Raw genomic sequence first — 19,674 nt, 5'->3', positions numbered from 1 at the left:
GTGGCTCTGCAGCTGACACGGGGCCCAGAGGACTTTTGCCCTTGGCAGCCCGTCGGTCCGGAGCATGTTGGCATATGAAACAATCTTATCAAGATGGACATAAGGTCGCTCATGGAAATTTGCATCCATCGTGCAGACACGAGGTTTGCATGGTGTTCGGGCGGTGGCAAGCGAACGCGAATTCAACCGTCGGAGTTCACGCCGCAGACAGCCGGGACTGGAGCGGCGACGAGACGGAACGGTGGAGAAGACCCACAATGGCGACGGTACGGATATCGGCGATCACTGTTGAAGATCGTGTTTAGAAAGTTGATCGTATTGTAAAACTCAGTAGGATACCGACTCGCTGGTGTGACAGTGTCGTCCGAATATCGCAAGTCATGTTCCCGCGGGATATGTCATCCCAATTCCCCAAGTGACGGGGTGTCCTTGGCTTGCATATGCGGGGAGGATGCGATAGGGCTGAGGGTGGTGGTTTTGCCAATGAGACCACAGGCTGGCCAGTTTGGATACCAGCTGTCCCGCACCTGGTATGACTGACTTCGGACTTGGCCTCGGCACAAACTGCTGATTGCTGGATGTGGTTCAAGGTGTGGGAAAACGCAGTCATTCAGAAGGGTGACAGCAGGTTCAGATCGGGCATCTGGTGGTGTTGTGCTGCCATACCAAAGGCCGATGACAGGAACAGGAACGATGTGGCTCTGGAGTCATGCAAGGCCTGAAATGACCTGCGGCACCCCGGCGGTACGTCAGAATGATGGCCAATGGCATTTCCAGCAAGCTGTTTCTCGGTTGGCGAAAACGTGGTGCTGAATGTGAGGCTGTTGCAGCTGAAACTTGATCACACACCTTGGTGGTAGATTGATCAACAGATTGGGCCGGTCGATCACGGACCCAGGCCCGCTCGCAGATCATAGTCGGCCTCATGGTATGTCTTCCGAGAAAGGAACGTCAGCACCGACTGAAGTTGGGTAGAGTGGGGTAGAGTAGAGTAGAGTTTGGCGATATCAATGCAAGGGTGAGGCATTGCGGTGGATTCAGGAAGCTCGTGTTGAAATTTGGCGAGGCAGACTCGCTCTCACCTGCGGATGGTATGTGATCCACGATCCGCGAAGGGTCACAAGGCCCGAACAAGCGCCATACCGGTTGAACCAGCGGAGGGGCCGTCTTTGGCCAAGAGATGGGAGTGGGATTCTAAGCGCGGGAGCGGTGTCGGCAGTGTGGTTTGCTGCGGTACGCGGGAAGAAGACGGGAGGGAATGTGAGGAAGCCATCGCAATAACTGGATTCAGCAAGTGGAAGGGAAACAAGCGCGGGAAACAAGGTGCGGGAGCCTAAAAAGAGTGGAAAGACACAGCGGGAGAGGACCACTGAAACAAGGCAGGTCCCGGACTTGGATGCGCCTGCGCCACGCCTACTCGTGGTACGTACCTGCACTAAGCGAGAAGTCTCCACTATAAAAGCTCTTGCCGTTTGGGACTCCAATCAGATACCCTCAAAGTCCGAGTAGGAGCCATACCATTGGCTGTCGGATGGGGCTTGCTCCGGGAAAAGTGGCTCAAGGTTCGGCCTCAGCCCCCCGGTTCCTGGAAATCCGGCAGAGACAGGAATATCTCTCCGATTCAACACTCTACATCTGGTGTCATTCTTCAACCGTGCATGTCGACGTTTCTTTCCTCGTTGGTTTACGGGGCGCTTAGCCGCCGCGAACTCAATGGTTGTTTCCGCCCTTTGTTTACCGAGGTCTTTTACCGAACAACAACCAAATAAACCCACTGCTTACAGTGCGCCAACGAAACGAGCGCTTCGCGTCTCTGGCGTCTGTCATGCACATCTCACACAACCCAGCGGCTTCACTGTGACCCCCAAGAGTGCGAATTCAGTTTGCTGCAGTTAGGAATTCCGGAAAAAAACCCACTTTCCTAACCTGTCTCATTCACTTGGCAGGCAGAATCTGTTGACGTCCACCGACACACCGGCCAGCGCTATGTCAGCACTCGGCATCATGCACTGTGATCTGTAAGCCAGAACTTTTGAATCTCATCGCTTCTCCAGCGTCATGTCCTTTTTTTCGGCCCCCACATCCCCTTACCGGTGTGTAACGTGAGCTCACTCGCCTCACTTGTCACGTGGGCCGCTACTTGCAAGCCAAATCGCGTCTGACTGCTGCCGCGCTGTCGCCTATCGTCGTCGGGCAACTCCGCTCATGGAGCCGATGAGAATGGAAGGTCACCCATCGCCGTCGAATATGTCTACTCCGCTTACCTCACTTCAAAATATCCGGTCGTCGCAGTCTGGCTGACCACCTCCGGAGAGCGCCGGTAGTTTCAGAATGGCTTCACTGACATCACTACGGCCGTGAACGAGAGGCCTCTGTCGTACAACGACTCTCTTTCGGGAATAGGTCGTGTGCTTCGCTTCTCTCGGCGATTCAGGAAGATATGGGCAAAATTTCGTCGAAACTCCAGTATCTATTATCTAAGAAAGCAAAACCAGAAGCTTGAACTGCGCTGATGATTATGCCCCCTAAGTTCTTGCAAAAGCCACAGCCAAATTTGCCCCATGAACAGGCCAGGTCTAGAGCGCCTTTTCCAATACGCCATTCATCCTTCTCCAAGATGAGCAAGTGATTAATTGCCAGTTCAGAGCCACTTCGTATAACTGTTGTGGAGGAAAGAATTTGCAGGCTTTTCGTATGGTCTAAGACCAGATGTCGCAGTCCGTAGTGTAGATCTTGGGAGGCGCACCCTCGGGCCACCAGTCCTCAGGCTTGCAAGCCCACTTGATCCGGTTGCAGTCCGAGATGCCGCCGCCGCAGCTGAGGTAGCCATTCCAGTTGTCGAGGACCTCGTCTGGTAGTTTTATTAGCAAAGGTCGACTCTGGGCAGGAAGAAATTGCACATCGCACTTACTGAGGTTGATATGGGTCGCCTTGTACGTGCCGTCGAGAGTCTCGCACTGGCACTTGAGGCCGTCCCAGCTGTCGGCTCCGCAGTCCTTGCAAGTCTTCCAGAAGTCGCCCCTATGTGGACGTCAGTCGTTTGGCACTCAGCAGGGCCGTAGTGCTGATGAGGGCAGGACTCACGTCTTGTGATGCTCAGGCTTGATTTCCAAGTCACCCAGGACGTTGGAGATGCAGTCGTTGAGGTTAATGACGCTGAAGGAAGTAGCACCGCAGATCTTCTCGTTGCAGTAGGTGGTGATACTGCCGTCATCGCGGAGGTTGAATTGAGGGCCATCGTTGAGATAGCCACAGCCATCGTCGAGGAAGCCGGCCTCGGTGACCTTGGAGATGCCAAGGGCAAGAAGAATGCCTAAAAGTACGAGCTTGGCCATTTTGGGTGGTGTTGTGGGTGTCGCTTGGGTTGTGATGTTTTGCTTCACAACAGGTCAAGAATAGGGGTGAGAGGAAGAAGCAGGGAACGAAACTGGAGACAAGATATACTAGGAAGCCAGTGGAAAAGAAGAAGCATCCTTAGATATTTACAAGTGGGAAGAGCAACTGACTTTAACCACCTACCCTTCTGGTCTGGGTGAATTGTAGATAATTCACCTCGCATGAAAACTCTTCACCCTCGTAGCAAGCAATCTCACATTGCCTGCCTTCTTCATTGTTCTTGTATCCCAGATCGTTCCTACCTTTCTAAGGTAGAATATCTCACCTTCACCCAAGGCAGAGCTTTCAAGGCTCTTCCATCTCTACAAAAAGCACTTCTTCCTTTGCCCCCCTTCCACTGAAAACAGACCTCGCCACAACACCGCAGGTGTTCACAAAACAAGTGAATTCCTTCACAACGACAACCACACCCACGCGCCCTCACCACAAAATCATCCCATGGTCAAGATGAACCTCCGCGCCGCCACGATCTGCCTCCTCGGAGGACTCCCTCTCCTCATCAACGCGGGCAACACCACCGTCGTCAATGGCGCCGATGGCTTGAAGACCACAGTCGTCAAGATCAAGACGACCATCACAACCACCGCCACGGTCACTGCCACGATTGAGGAGCCCTCCTCGATCAAGAACCCTCGCCTCAGCAACACCACTCACCTCACCACTCACATCTGGTCGCTCCCCACAGACACCCCCAAGTCTAAGGTCGCCAACAGCAAGGCCAAGCTCGCCAACCTCGAGACCGAGATTCCCAAGACCATCCTCTCCAAGGCCCTCACCAACACCACCCTCGCCAGCAACATCGCCCTCGCCAGCCCCAACTCGACCACCACCCACACCCACCCCTCCATCACCGTCATCGACATCACCGCCACCAGCCCGCGCTCCCCCCTCGACGACAACAATCTCGACGACGGCACCCTCGCCCCGGCCTCCGACCCCGCCGCCGGCTTCATCAAAACCTGCTCCGCCTGGCAGGTCTGGGACGCCAACAACGTCCTCTGGGCCCGCTGCCGCGCCCGCGGCCGCGGGAACATGTACTGGTCCCGCATCGGCCTCGACCACATGCTCGGCAACGTCGGCGGCCGCCTCGTCTACCAGCGCGAGGGCTACTTCTCCTCCTCGTGCGTCTCGTGCCAGCGCCGCGCCCGCACCACCAGCTACCTCCAGTGCGAGTGCAAGGACAACCAAGGCGAGTTGCAGACGACCAGCATCGATCTGAGTGAGTGCCGTTCCCTTCTTCTCACACTTATGGAAACCCCAACTAACGCCAGTCGCAGACCGCTACCTCGGCAACAGAGACGGCTTCATCTGCTCCGAGTACATGTGTGGTGTGCGCGAGGGACCCCCGCCCGGTTCCCGCAAGTGAGTCGACCTCGTTGGCTACGCTTCATAATTCTCAAGAAGGGAAAGATACCGACCACGCAGGATGGGATCTTCCAAGGAAGGAACTTTAGACGAAAACTCAGGAACGCAGACATCATAGACAGTGAACAATCAATTGGCTGTATTCGCCTCTACACATACTGATGCATAGACATGCCTTGGACACATTTGTCAGTGCCATGAAGTGAACAACCTTATCCCAAGAAAAATGCACCTAAACCCGTTTTATTTTTCAATTCATCTCATAACCGTACAACGACTTCTTACCAGCGAAGCCATACCCTCGTTACCAACTTGCGACATTCGACAGCTGCCGTGAGCTCTCGCCAACCAGGAAGGAGTACTGTCCACTCGTCACCATGACCCAGTTTTGCTCGTGAATATCCCAGTAGCTGAGATCACGGCGCGTCAGGTTGAATGTGACCGTCTTCTTCTCGCCCTTTTCAAGGTTGAATTTGTCGAAGCCACGGAGGACCTTGACTGGGAAATCGATTCCGTGGACGTTCTTGGGATACGCGAGGTAGAGCTGCGGGACGACCTTGCCGGCGCGAGCACCGCTGTTGGTCACATCGGCCTTGACAGTGACATATGTTTCCCAGAGGTCGGGGTTTCCACCTTCCTCTCCTCCCGCGCCGGACAGAGGCTGCTTGGTATCGTATCCCTCAGGGTAAGGGTACGGCTCCTTGACAACGTCGTCTGTCGAGTCCAGATACGGGTACACATACTTGTCGAGCTTGTTGAATCCGCTAGGGAACAGTGCCTCCTTGGGGTCGGGCAGCTTTTCACTGAACTTCGGCGGCTCGGCGGCGGGTGCTGGACGGGGAGCGGGCAGCTTGGACTTAGGCTTCACCTCCTCGACGACAACATTAGAGAAGGCAAAGCTCGTGTACGACAGGCCGAATCCAAACTCGAAGCGTGGCTCGATCTCGAACTTATCGAAGTGGCGATAATCGATATATAGGCCCTCGGAGAAATCTTGCTGGGGCACGACGCCGTTGGGCAGGTACAAAATTTGCCCAGCAGCCCCGTAGTCCTTGAGCGACTTGGCGATAGTATACGGCAGCTTGCCACTGGGGTTGACGTCGCCAAAGATGACATCCGCGAGAGCGTTGCCGCTCTCCTGCCCAGGAAGGTTTGCATAAAGCACAGCCTTGACTCCAGGGTGCTCAATCCAGCGTTCCATCTCGACGGGACCGACGGAGTGAATGACCACGACAGTGTCGCCGCCGACGCTGTTGCCATCGCTCTTACCGCAGTTGTCTGCGACCTGCAGGATGAGATCGTCGCCTCCCTTCTGCAACTTGAGGTCGTTGCGGTCACCGCTGACTCCAGACCAAGAGACGAAACCTTCACCCGCATCGGCGTTCGCGAAGACGATGCACACATCCTTGTCGTTCAAGATTGAAGGGTCTTTCTTGTAAGGGAGCGAGTTGGTAAGGTACTCGGAGAGCTCGACCTTCTCGCCCTTGAAGCCCTTCTTGAGGGCCTCGACAGGCGGCACGAGGTAAGGGAACTCGACAGCGCCGCTGCCCCATCCCGAGCCCAGAGTACCTTGGTTGCAAGCACGGTCTTTGCAGTAGTTGGGGCCCTTGCCAGGGCCTGCATCCTCGCCAAAGATGCCAATCTTCAGCTTTCCTTCGTGACGTTTGTCGTTGCGTCTGCGCTTGGCGTCGATGAATCCGTCTCTGCTGATTGGCAGCACGTCCTTGTTCTTGAGCAAGACAATGCCTTCAGCGGCAACCCGACGGGCGATGTCGGAATGGTTGCCCTGGACATTCACGTACTTGTTCACTTCCACCTCTTTCTGTGGCGTCTTGCTTCCAGGAGCGAGCACTCCCATCTTATCGTCGGTCCACGAGGAGAAGTTGGGAAGCTCGTTGGGAAACTTCTTCTTATCGTCCTGACCCATCTGATACCACGAGGCAACGATGCGCACGACCATGTCGTCGAGTCTGTCGATTGGAACCGACCCGTTCAAAACTGCCTTCGTCAGCTCGGAGCCCCAAAGGGATTTTCCGTCTGCCCAGAACAGTCCGTCGCCGGGCATGGACATATCCAGGCCGGCCAGGGCGCTTCCCACACCGGAGCGCTAGACGAGTGTCAGTGACTGCTCTTCGAATCCACAATCACAAAAGCAAAATCCTTACCTGAGCCAACCAGTCGCTCTGCACGAAACCTTGGAAACCCATCTCATCCTTCAAGATACCGTTCAGAAGCTTGGAATTACCGCAGGCATACGAGTTGTTGACTTGGTTGTACGAGCACATGACACTGGCAACACCGGCCTTGACAGCATCCAAGAATGGCCAAACGTACAGCTCGTGAAGCGTTCGGTCGTCGATGTTGCTCGAGATGGCGTTGGGCAGGCCCCATTCCCAGCTCTGGCGGAAATGCTCTTGCTCGTTGGCGACGAAATGCTTGATCGTAGCAATGACACCCTCCTCTTGGATGCCCTTGATGGTTTGGGCTGCAGCAATGCCTTGCAGGTAGGGGTCGGAGCCAAAGCCTTCCCAGTTACGACCACCAGCCGGCAGGCGACCGAGAGGGCCAACACATGGGCCCAGTAGAACGTTGATTCCCTTGCCCCGGGCTTCCTCGCCATGCGCCTTGCCGCGCTCGTACATCAATTCTTTGTTCCACGTAGCACCAACGGTGATGCCCGCGGGGAAAGCAGTCGCATTATCTGCAAAACGGAGACCGAGGGGCCCATCTTGCAGCTGAAGTTGAGGGAAGCCAACGTGAACAGCCGGGCCAGTTGTGCCGACGGCAAGGCCCATCATCCAGCCGGTTCCCGTCGTGACATTGACCTTCTCAGGTAGTGTCATCTTGGCGACCATTTCGCTCGCCTTCTTGTAGCTCTCGGCCCAATTCTTTGATATTCCACCCTTTGGTGTCGGGTACCACGGCGGTGACAGGCCGGTAGGGGGAGGACCCTTGAATTTCTTGTACATGACGGCTCCTCCAGCGCTAATGACCACCCACATAAGGAGCACGACACCTGCGAATAGCCAACATAGCTTCGACCGGCCACGGAAGCAATTCTTGATGGCATTGAGTACGCCGGTGCGTTTACCGGACAAGAAGGCGGGCTTGGGAAATGCGGACTGCTTCTGGGTATCGCGAGTGAGGTAATCGGTCGCGTCGATGTCGGAGGCATCGTCGGATTCGTAGGAGCGGCGGCCCTTCTCCTCGTTGAGGAGGCCCTCCTTGCTAGGATCCATCGTCGATGGCGGGGGACTTCGACACGAAGTCTGGTTAAGCCGAATTCAAAGGACGGTTATTCGTTCGTGGAAATTGGACACGTCCAGTAGTGTCTGGTGACAAGTTCGTCGTGATCTGGCAGTGCTTTACGACTGACGGACCATTGCTCAATGCGCCTCTAGACTGGGAGACGGATTGGGGCGAGTTGACAGGGTGTTGTGCTCGAGACAACAGTGACAACCCGGAAGACACACGAGGGCAATGGAGGAGTCTGTTCGGTTGTATGAGAGAGGCAGATCAGAAACAAGCAGCTGTCGCTTTTCCGACACGGATGAAGTGTGGCTGCAGTGGGAGAATGACAAAAAAGAAGCCAGGAACGGGGACGGGCGCCGGTGTCTGTTCTCTTGAGTTTCGGTTTGCAGCTGCCGCAGCGTGGTGGTGCTGCTGCTCTTGTCTTTTTAGCCTTTCTACGGTGCGCAGCGCACGCCTCCAGGGGACCTCGCCTCGACCCAGCTGGACCTGGACCTGGGACTTTGTCGATTCCGGGTTGAAACAGTGGGGGGGGAAACACCAGCTGGGCATCCCCCGCTTGGGCCGCCAACCCCTGTCGCGAGTGACGTCCCTCTGCCACTCTGGAAGCTGCCCGGAAGGAAGAAGGCTGCCCGGAAGGAAGAAGGACGCCCAGGAACCACAGCGAACATCAGCGCCCAGTGAGTGGCCCAGGGGCGCTCCCGTCCCCGCTGATTGGCGCGGGACCTCGGCAGCACGGGCCTAGCGTGCCTGGGAGTGGGCAGAAGAGAAAATGAAATTCACCCATTCAACGCCTCAGAATCCTCTTTCACCGCCCTCCTCCACGGATCCATCGCTACTTTCGCAGTGATGAACTGCTTCGTTCATGGCCTTGCCACCCGAAGATTTGCCGTTGTTCGTGTAAGGTGTCTCACTATCCGATACCGAGCCGAATCCACACTGCCAACGAAGAACATATTGGCGGCGCTTCTTATTGATCATCTGTACAACTCTCGTCAACTTGAAGCCGTGCTAGACGAACAATCACCAGATATCGAAGCCCGAGATTGCTATGGTGAGACTAAAAGGCAAAAAGAAAGGAATGCGGCCCTACTTGACCGACACCAAAGACATTGTGTCTCAACTAGACCCAAACGGTGGGAAGCGTGAACAATGACCGAGGAAGGCCTCGCAATTCTGATTGATTGACAAAACATTCCATCCACCAGCCACCTCTGGCCAATCGCGACTCCCACAGAATCCATGAAGAAGACATTCGGGATCCCAATTACGATGCGAAAAAAAATAAGCTCTTGGGCCGTCTGTAGGCCTTTACGCAGGCTCTGTGCAAGTTTCTCAGCCTCACTTTGGCCAGGCGTCGAAAGAACAGCTAGAACATGCACCGTCCGAATGATGCTCACATTGAACTTTGTCGAACTTCATCATGCACCGCAACTTATTGTTCATCACAGACTTTGAGAGCTTGAGCCATTCAAACTAGGTTTTTTAGGCTTCCCTTTCTTTGGAAATTATAATGACTTTTTCTCGGCATATATCCTGCCCGGAAAAGCTGAGTGGTGGCGGGGCCTCAGAGGGGCATTCTCACCTCACCGCAGTCGAAACAATGGAAGTGTTGCACAGCAGAGGCCAATATATTTGCAGAAGTTGATCGTCATGACAGCCATTTTCTGATTTGAGTAGCATGTTCAGTCAAGAATTCTCTTCCAGATCATCTTAGGTAAAGTACAAGTTGAGGTGCCAATTAACTAAAAGGCAGACGTCCGCAACACAAAGACTTTGATGTTTCAGCTGCCTCCTCCGGTGATGGCACTCGGACGGAGGTTGGAAGGCGAAGTGGAGTTGACAAGACTAAGCCCTACCCAACATTGATGAAGAAAAATCCCCTCCAATCCCGTCATACGGGTCTGGCAATTGCCGGGTTATCAGCATAACAAAACCGACAACCGTGGATTGGTAATTCGGGCATCAAGAGGCACTGGCGGCGGAGCGAAAAAGATGAGGTACGGAGCACAGGGGTACGTATCATGACGGAGGACGGGTCCACTGAGACAGACGAGCCAATCAAACATCCCCGATAGGGGGCTGGATAAGTAAATTTTTCACATGGCCCAAGGATGCGATTCTGCTTGGTGGATAAGGGACAAAGAGGGAGGGAAGAAAAAAACCGCGCCCGGACGCCCAATCTAAAAAAAAATTATTGTGTTGCGACAAGAGGAAGCGGTTCTTGCTGACTGCACCACACAACTCCGAGTCCCCAAGGAGAGAGAGGACAGACGAGAGAGCCTTTCGAGAAATCTTACTCCCTCACTTCGTTGCCAGCAGCAGAAGCGAGGCCTTCTTTTCGCTCTCTTCGCCGTGTCGACATCCCCCCTCTCCTCTCTCTCGTCTACTTCGACCCCTCCGATCCTGCAACCCCGCCCTTATCGCAATAAGAAAAACGAAGCGACCATGACCGTCGTGGCCACGGGCGCTGCCCCTCCGCCCACGCAGGACGACATCAACGCCTTTGTGCACTCCATCTTCAACTCCGCCACCTCCGCTGCCTCTGTCGATGCCGCCTATGGCCTCTGCGAAGTCCTGAACAACAGCGTTGGATACCTGGGTCTGCAAGAATACGGCATTATCGCCGAGGTCAAGAAGGCTGCCGCCAACAAGAAGTCCGGCCAGATCCGCGAGTCTGCCCAGAACCTGCTCGGCGCTCTCTTCGAGCGTCTGCCTCCCAAGTCCCCCTTGAGCGAGGTCGTCTTCTTGCTGCAAGATGGCGGCTTGGTCGGTGTCTCCCTCGACGCCTTGTCCGACAAGGGCTCCGTCGTCCGCGAGTCTGCCCAGTACGCCCTGGATGCTCTTTTCAACAACCTGAGCCCCGAGGCTCTCGTCGTCGGCCTGCTGCCCGCGCTTACCAGTTACCTCAACAAGAAGGGTGGAAAGTGGCAGGGAACTGCCCAGGCCTTCAAGATGCTCCAGAAGATGGCCGAGAAGGCCAACCAGACCGTCGGCTCTACCCAGGAGCAGGCCGAAGTTGAGGATGTCATGCGCGAGACCATGGGAACCAAGCTGGCTGGCCTCATCCCTCTCGTCGAGGCGGGAATGCACGACCTCAAGGCTGAAGTCGAGAAGCAAGCCGTCCAGACCATGACTGCGCTCACCAGCCTGCTGCAAAACGACGACGTTGCACCTCGCATCCCCCTCTTGATCGAGAGTATGCACCACCCTTCCACCGAGTCGCTGCGCAAGGCCATTCATGCTCTGTCCATGACCACCTTCGTTGCCGTCGTCACCTCTCCCGTTCTGGCCCTTTTGACTCCTCTCCTCGAGCGATCTCTCAACACCCCCACCACCGCCCAGGAGGTTCTGCGCCAGACCGTCGTTGTCGTTGAGAACCTGACCAAGCTCGTCCACGACCCCATCGAGGCTCGTACTTTCCTGCCCAAGCTCCAGCCTGGTGTTAAGGGTGTTTACGACCGCGCTTCTCTTCCCGAGGTTCGTGAGCTTGCTAAGAGAGCTCTGGACGTCATTGAGAAGGCTATGGGTGACGACAAGGACGTTACCGAGCGTGTCTCCGGTGACGACGTCTCCACGATCCTCGACGCCGAGATTAAGAAGAACGGTGGTCTTGCTGGCCACCTCGACGTCTACAAGATTGCCCGTCCCTATATCTGCGACCAGGTCGCCGAGAATGTCAACCACCGCTTCGTCAGACGCATTTCCGCCAGAATTGCACCCTACCTCCAGTCTTTGATGAAGACTGCTGACGCCCATACTGCCGTCGCCGATGCCGTTCAGAAGCACTACGTCGAGGAGGACGAGCGCAAGTTCGGTGTCCCCGAGAAGGAGGACGATGGCGAGACCGAGATCGTCAACGCCCACTTCTCTCTCGCCTACGGTGGTATGCTGCTGCTTTCTCACGCCAACCTCAGACTCCTTAAGGGCCACCGTTACGGTCTTTGCGGCCGCAACGGTGCCGGCAAGTCTACGCTCATGCGCAGTATTGCCAACGGCAAGCTTGAGGGTTTCCCCCCTCAGGACGTCCTCCGTACCATTTACGTTGAGCACAACCAGGGTGAGGATGCCGACATCAGCATTCTGGACTTCGTCCTGAAGGATCCCGAGATCGAGGCTCGCGGTCGCGAGAAGGTCATCGAGGTTCTTGCGGAGTTCGGCTTCACCGACGGTCCTGATGGCCGTCAGTCGCACAAGGTCGGGTCGCTCTCTGGTGGTTGGAAGATGAAGCTGGCTTTGGCTCGTGCTATGCTGAAGGGCGCCGATGTCCTGTTGCTGGACGAACCTACTAACCACTTGGATGTTGCCAACATCGCCTGGCTCGAGACCTACCTCAAGACTCACCCCGACATCACCAGTTTGATCGTGTCCCACGACTCTGGCTTCCTCGACAACGTCACGACCGACATCTACCACTACGAGCCCAACAAGAAGCTCGCCTGCTACAAGGGTAACCTGGCCAACTTCGTCAAGCTCCGTCCTGAGGCCAAGAGCTACTACACGCTCTCCGCCTCTATGGTCCAGTTCAAGTTCCCGCCTCCTGGTATCCTGACTGGTGTCAAGTCCAACACTCGTGCCATTATCCGCATGAGCAACGTCTCCTACCAGTACCCCAAGGCACCCAAGCCTTCTCTTCAGGAGGTTACCTGCCAGCTCACCCTGTCTTCCCGTGTGGCCATTATCGGACCTAACGGTGCGGGCAAGTCTACTCTCATCAAGATCCTGACGGGCGAGGTCATCCCCACCACCGGCAGAGTCGAGAAGCACCCTAACCTGCGTATTGGTTACATCAAGCAGCACGCTCTTGAGCACGTTGAGATGCATCTCGAGAAGACGCCCAACCAGTACCTGCAGTGGCGTTACGCCAACGGTGACGACCGTGAAGTCTTCCTCAAGCAGACTCGCATCCTCTCCGACAAGGACAAGGCCCAGATGGAGAAGCTGATCGACCTCAAGGACGGCAAGTCTGAGCGTCAAATCGAGGCTCTTGTCGGTCGTCAGAAGTACAAGAAGACCTTCCAGTACGAAGTGTAAGTAATCTCCGCGGCCATTCATCACCCCCTTTCATCACTAACACTCGACAGCAAATGGCGCGGCTGGCTCCCGAAGCACAACACTCAGGTCTCCCGTGAGACCCTTATTGAGTGGGGCTTCGACAAGCTCGTCCAGGAGTTTGACGACCACGAGGCTTCCCGTGAGGGTCTCGGTTACCGTGAGCTCCAGCCCACTGTCATCTCCAAGCACTTTGAGGACCTCGGCCTCGACCCCGAGATCGCCAACCACAACGAGATCGGCTCCCTCTCCGGAGGTCAGAAGGTCAAGGTCGTCATCGCCGGTGCCATGTGGAACAACCCCCACTTGCTCGTTCTCGACGAGCCGACTAACTTCTTGGACCGCGACTCCCTCGGCGGTCTCGCCGTCGCCATCCGTGAGTTCAAGGGTGGTGTCATCCTCATTTCCCACAACGAAGAGTTCGTCGGCGCCCTCTGCTCCGAGCAGTGGCACGTGAACGACGGCCGCGTCGCCCTCAAGGGCAACGCCGCCATCAACCTCGGCTCCTTCGAGGACAGCAGCGCCCCCGCCAGCGGCGTCCCCAGCACGGTCGCCTCCACCGCCGCCTCATCCGCCGTCAACAGCGCCGTCAACTCGGACGCCGAGGAACCGCTCAAGTTCAAGGCTCGCAAGAAGAAGAAGAAGACCAAGAAGGAGCTCAAGGAGCAGGAGGTCCGTCGCCGTCTGCGCCACATTGAATGGCTCAACAGCCCCAAGGGCACGCCCCACCCTCCCGACACGGACGATGAGGAGTAAATGCTTTCTTTTGCGACGGTAATATGATGAAATGCCCCCTCTTTTTGTCTAGACGATCTGCCGGGAAAAAAGTGATTTTGATGGGTTTGATTTGATTGCAATGGTATTTGGGACGCTTGGTGAGTGGGCAAGAGAGCAGCACCACCACCAGCAGTAGTGGACAAGAGAGAGGAGACAGCGATAGAGCAAAGACTACCCTGGGCCCTCTCCGGGCTTTTAGACGGATTGAAGGGTATCTATAGAGGCGTTCTGCATATAGACGGATTGGGATGGGCGGGTTGATTTCTTTAGTTTTAGAGACACCCTAGAGCTATTCGAACGATGAAACGAATTGATCCAGTCACCTTATCTAAATGTCTTTCCTTATGCGTTTACTGGTGCATGCGGCCGGTTGTTCCCATGCTTGGAATTAGCGCAGTATTGACGCTATCGTGATCGGTAGCAACAACGATAAAAGGGGTTCCCTAGTGCTCTCAAGCCCGATCGCCATAATGCTCAGCCTCAACCTATTGTCACGCAGGCAAGAAGCTAGGTATTATCGAGGTCTGATCCATATGTGCCTGGTCTCTCCCAAGCCTCTCTTATGTGCAGTATAGGTAGTGGTTCTTCTCCTCACTGTTATCTTGATCCTCTAGCGTGGTATTCAACCTCATCAACAGGGTGGCTGGATAGAGTATTGGCGATACTATGACTGGAACCACAAGCTTCCTCTGTCGACACTTCACATCATTGGTCATATTCTCTGCATCAAAAGATTCGATAGAGAAGTCCATTGTGCTTGCCATTTCTGTTTTCCAGGGGCGGTCGGGGTGCTGCTTTTCAATCAATATCAGGTGGGGGATGGAAGTAAAAGCTTCCGCGTGTCTTTGGAGTGGATTGGCATTCTCCTCGCATGACTTAAAGTCTCTAGAATTACCGGTTTGTTTTTAATTTTCTCAAGCAATTCGGCTGGGTTCTGGCCGATATTAGTTCCAAGGCGCGTGTCCAAACACGCTGATAAGTCTAAGAAATCTCCCATCCCCCCTCTCCTGCCATCCCCGGTGAACAAGCATCCCAGATCACTGGAGTTTCTCACTTTCCTTCTCTGATTATCTGATGGCGTTTAGGGTAGTAATTGACCGAGTAAGCGAAGGTATAAGACCCACAGGAATGTGCCCATTCTCCCGATAGCGTTGGGGTTAGCCGCTCCTGTGCTACTAGCAAAGCCATCGAAAGCTTGAATGTTGGCTGCCTGCCATTTCAGATGTTCGTCTATAATGAGTAACATCCTCATTGGTAGCTCTTAGATAAACAATTGAGCCAGGGCCGGTGTAGCCTGCCTCCAGTAAGAAGCGTTCGGCCACCTCGAATTAGGGGAGCATAGTTGAGGCTCTCAAGACTTTTTGACCTCAGCCACAGGCCAATCAAAGCCTTCCACTCTATTCGTTTTTGAACCTGGGTCTATCGAAAGCCCCGGAATTCTGCAGCATTCGCGCTGCTGGGTATGAGCAGCAGGAGTGATCTTGTAGGTCGTGGCGTTGTCGACGTATTCTCCTTCAAAACATGAGAAATACCAAATACCAGAGACTATATCAGGAAGCTTGGGGCCTGGGAAGACAGGAACATTCAAAGCCTGTACAGAGACGGCCTTACATCTTAAGTGAGCTCAGTTGCTAACATGTGCGTGAAGAGGAAACAACTTCCGGCTTAATAATCGATGACCCAGTTTGGAGATGATTCAACTCATTCTTATATGAACTCCCTACGTTTAACCAAGCTTTAAATGTTCAAAGCTTCCACATGCAATATGATCTCGTGGTTCAGCTTTCCAAAACCCTTTGGGGGTGACCCTATGTAATAGATAGTGAGAACGTAGTAGTAACTGTGATATGCTATAGAGAAGAACTAGCTAGACGCTAAGGCGCTAGAGAGGGCTATATAGCAGCCTCTAGCACTTACTAGTAAGCTATAAGAGTAGTAACTAAGTAGTAAAACCTATTAATACCCCCCCTCAAGCCTCATAGCGCTAACTAATATATAAACTAGCTACTCTAGCTAAAATCGCTCTTTAAGCTAAAAAGCTTAAAAATAAAGAGTTTTTAACTATTTAATAACTTAATAAAACGCTAGATAATCCCTAGCCTCTAATTAGCCTAAAAAGCTTAGATTAATCCTTCTCTAAGCTAATTAATATCTTTTATTCTATCTTTTTATACTTAATTAAAACCTTCTATTAATCCTAATATTCTAATAAACTTAATATGCTTATAAGGGCTGAAGCTCTTTATAAAGCTATTAATAAACATCTTATTACTTTTAATCTAATAGATTATAATAGTTTTATTATAAATAGCTTCTTAAATAATCTACTTATAGTAGAGGTTAATATAATAAGTCTAAGCCTTATTAAGAGGGTTTATAACGTTAGTATATATATTAGCGTTATTAGTAAAAAGAATAATAAATATAGAGATCTTCTAATTAAGGAGCTACTTAACTATATAGTATAGCTACTTTATAGTAACTATAGTAAGTATTAAGTTAATATACTTAACCTTAATTAAACTAAAAGTAATAAAAGTTTATTTCTTTAACTTCTAAATAACTAAGCTATTAGTAAAATAAATAATATAGCTACTAGTTAAGATATAAAAGGGCTTATTATCTATAAAAGATAAATCTACTATAGTATATAAGCTGCAGTTAATTATTAGGTTAGGACTACTAAAGATAATACTATAATAGATAGTTCTCTTAAAGTACTAAAAGAGATACTTTATAGTATAAAGGTAAGCTTTAGAAGGTTTAGCGTTAGCTTAGCTAAACTTACTAATAGTATAAGATATATTAGGATATATACTAATAGTAAAGTAGTTATAGCAACTAGTCTCTTTAATATAGATAGTACATTCCTCCTCTATATACTCTTTAGGGTCTTATATTATTAGCAGCTCTTTATAAGATACTATAAGAATCTTAATAAGGTTAATATCTTTATATCTAAAGTAAATAAAAATAGCTTTAATATATTTAGTCTAATTAATAAAGATTTAGTTATTAGCATAATTTTAGATAATCTAAAAACCTAGAAACTTAGTAGCTTCACTAAGGTCCTTAAAGAGGTAGACTTTACTAAGTATATTATAAACTTACTTAGTTATCTTCTTATTAGGAGTAGTAATAATATTATTATTAATATATATAAGAGTATAAGCTCTAAGTAACTTATTAATAAATAAATAAACTTTACTATTAATAGGGGTGAAGCTAAGCTTTTATATCTTAATACTAATATAGTTAAACTACTAGAGAGAGCTCTTATAAAGGCTATAAAGTACCTTTTAAAGTAGCTAAACCTTACTATTATCTATAGAGAAGCTTAAAAGCTAGTATATATAGACTTTTATATTATTAGGGATAGAAGTAGTTAAGAAAGCTATATTAAAGTTATATATCTTATACTTAAGTCTATAAAGAGCTATAATAGCAAAGAATATATAGATTATAGTAGCTATAGTAATAGCTATATAAACCTCTTAAGAGGACTAATCTCTACGCTTATAGTTACTATAAACTACTTAATAAGTCTTATATTAGATAATCTTATTATTATTATTAGTCTTAATATTAAGCACCTACTTACTAAGTAAGATCTTAGTATTATAAAGAAGGTATATAAGCTTATATACTTCCTTATTATAAAACTACTATATTTTATATTTAAATACTACCTTCTAATTAAACCACTAAAAGCTAGACTTAGTATTATTATAAGACTTTAGGATAATAATACTATTAGGTAGAACCTTTAATAAGGTAGTAATAATAATAGCGCTAAGTATAAAGTAATAAGTATAGTTTAGAACTTAGATATTAGTAGCTATAAAAAGCCTCTTCTTATACTTATAAACTCTAGTAAGCTAATAGTAATATCCTTTAGGCTTCTAAGCTACTTAATAAAGTTTATTTTAAACTACTATCTTTAGGACTATTATATTAGTTACCTCTTTAATAATATCTATAGTATAAGCTAGATCTCTATAATTAGCTTCCTTATCTTCTAATACACTCTTAAATAAGTTATTATTATTATTATCCTATATATTAGTCTCTAAAGATATTTATATAGTATTATTAGTTACTATAGTTATATCTTTTATAATATTCTAGTGATAGAGAACTTCTTCTAGAAGTAGAGATATTATATAGTTAATATAAGCTAGCTTTAGATTAATATTCTTATTATTAGAAGTCTACTTATTAATATTAGTAATAAGTTCCTTAGGAGTATTAATTACTTTAGATATAATAGAGTAATAAATTAGAAAGTTAAGACTATTAAAGTGAATAGTATAGTTATTATTATTAGTAATAAAAGCTTTAGTAATAAGTAGAAGAACTATCTTCTAAAGCTATTTATAAAATTAGATATCTTAATAGTAGAATACTTTCTTCTTATTAGGAATATAGATATAGTAGATATAACTATAAAGTAAGCTATAGCTAATAAGAAAGCCTTTTATTGCTCTAGCTTCTATTTTAGCTAAATAGGTAGGCTTATTAAGACCCTTCTTATATATATAGGCAATATATCTAAACGTTCTAAGATACTTAATATATAGAGGTTTATAATTAGCTATAAGATTAAGCTTATAAGCTATAATCTTATAGAGACTCAGCTTACTTTTATTAGTTTATAGAAGAAGGTTAAGGATCTAAACAGTAGAGTTAACAATATAGTCCTAGAGTTCCTCTAGAAGATTAGTATTAATTAGTTAAATTTAAGATACCTTAATAATAGTCCTTCTAGCTCTTTTAATAGTACTATTTATAAATAAAGTGTTAGTAATAGATATATTTATATAAAACTTAGAGAAGAATAAGTCTTAAAGGACCTTCTTAAACTTAGGCGTATTATTACAGACCTAAGTCTTAATATTAATATATATTATATTAGTAAAGATATCACTAAATATCTTAATAATATTAAGAATAACTTTATAGTTATAGTTAAGTAGGAGTATAACTTAGTAGTAACTACTATAGTAATCTATAAAGTGCAAAATATATCTCTTACCTATAATAGAGAGAGGCTTAACTTTAATAATATTAAGATAGATCTTATTACTAATACTAATTAATAGTAGTAGAAGGTCTCTACTAATAATCTTAATAGACTTAGCAAGATAGTAAGCCTCATAATAGAAATCCTTAATCTCTTAGGTTATAAATATAATATTAACACAGCAGTATACTTTAATAACTTAATTAAAGTAAGTATATAGAAAATAGTAATATATAAGCTTAAGAGATAGTAGCTACTTATAGCAAACTATAATAAAGCTAATAGCAGTATTAAGAGGAACATCCTTTTAATACTAAATAGTAGGGATAATATAGATATTTAATTACTAGTTAACTTTAATAAACAGAGTACTTAATAAAACCTATACTATAGCTGAGGTATAGTAGTTATATTTAATACTAATATTATATAACTTTCCTAAGCTAAAAAGGTTAGCTAGACTTAGAGGGCTATACTTAATATTATTAATAGTCTAGTTAACTATCTTAGTTAGGTTCTATAGATTAATAGTTTAGAAGTAGACTATACTAATACTTTTAGGTTAAGTATACTCTCTATTAGCACCCTTATATAGAGGTAAATCAGCCTTAGCCTTATATATAATAAAGTAGCTATACTTATTAAAAATAGAGTTAGAACAGCTAAAGTTAAAGATAATATCTAAATAGAGAATCTTCTAGTTAGTAATAGTAGTAAGTACTATCTTATTAATAATATTATAAATAGGTTACTTAATAATATCTATTAGTCTTCTAATAGTAATACTAATTAGTAAAAATTAACTAAAAATA

At 48.5% G+C, this 19,674-nt stretch overlaps 4 protein-coding genes across 4 annotated transcripts; 2 read left to right on the top strand and 2 right to left on the bottom strand.

Annotated features, from left to right (window-relative positions):
• Positions 1 to 2,699: 2,699 nt before the first annotated feature.
• CGCS363_v011672 (uncharacterized protein) lies at positions 2,700 to 3,335 on the bottom strand (the record flags this gene model as incomplete). The annotated part of the gene is made up of 3 exons (XM_036643521.1): positions 2,700 to 2,851; positions 2,912 to 3,021; positions 3,085 to 3,335. The coding sequence occupies 3 exons, from the start codon at positions 3,333 to 3,335 to the stop codon at positions 2,700 to 2,702; spliced, it is 513 nt and encodes a 170-aa protein (XP_036490152.1).
• A 508-nt stretch (positions 3,336 to 3,843) lies between these two features.
• CGCS363_v011671 (uncharacterized protein) lies at positions 3,844 to 4,762 on the top strand (the record flags this gene model as incomplete). Its single annotated transcript, XM_036643520.1, has 2 exons — positions 3,844 to 4,615; positions 4,674 to 4,762. 2 exons carry the CDS (start codon positions 3,844 to 3,846, stop codon positions 4,760 to 4,762), a joined length of 861 nt encoding a protein of 286 aa, XP_036491179.1.
• A 303-nt stretch (positions 4,763 to 5,065) lies between these two features.
• Positions 5,066 to 8,000, bottom strand: bglE (putative beta-glucosidase E; the record flags this gene model as incomplete). The annotated part of the gene is made up of 2 exons (XM_036643519.1): positions 5,066 to 6,868; positions 6,927 to 8,000. 2 exons carry the CDS (start codon positions 7,998 to 8,000, stop codon positions 5,066 to 5,068), a joined length of 2,877 nt encoding a protein of 958 aa, XP_036491189.1.
• A 2,458-nt stretch (positions 8,001 to 10,458) lies between these two features.
• On the top strand, positions 10,459 to 13,818 carry NEW1 ([NU+] prion formation protein 1; the record flags this gene model as incomplete). The annotated part of the gene is made up of 2 exons (XM_036643518.1): positions 10,459 to 13,040; positions 13,095 to 13,818. The coding sequence occupies 2 exons, from the start codon at positions 10,459 to 10,461 to the stop codon at positions 13,816 to 13,818; spliced, it is 3,306 nt and encodes a 1,101-aa protein (XP_036490888.1).
• Positions 13,819 to 19,674: the final 5,856 nt, after the last annotated feature.

Source organism: Colletotrichum siamense (genome assembly GCF_013390195.1).
Source record: "Colletotrichum siamense strain Cg363 chromosome Unknown KSG_Cg363_contig08, whole genome shotgun sequence".
Taxonomy (NCBI): Eukaryota; Fungi; Ascomycota; class Sordariomycetes; order Glomerellales; family Glomerellaceae; genus Colletotrichum; species Colletotrichum siamense.
Note: the sequence above shows the minus strand (reverse complement) of the source record. Positions and strands in the feature narration are given on the sequence as shown.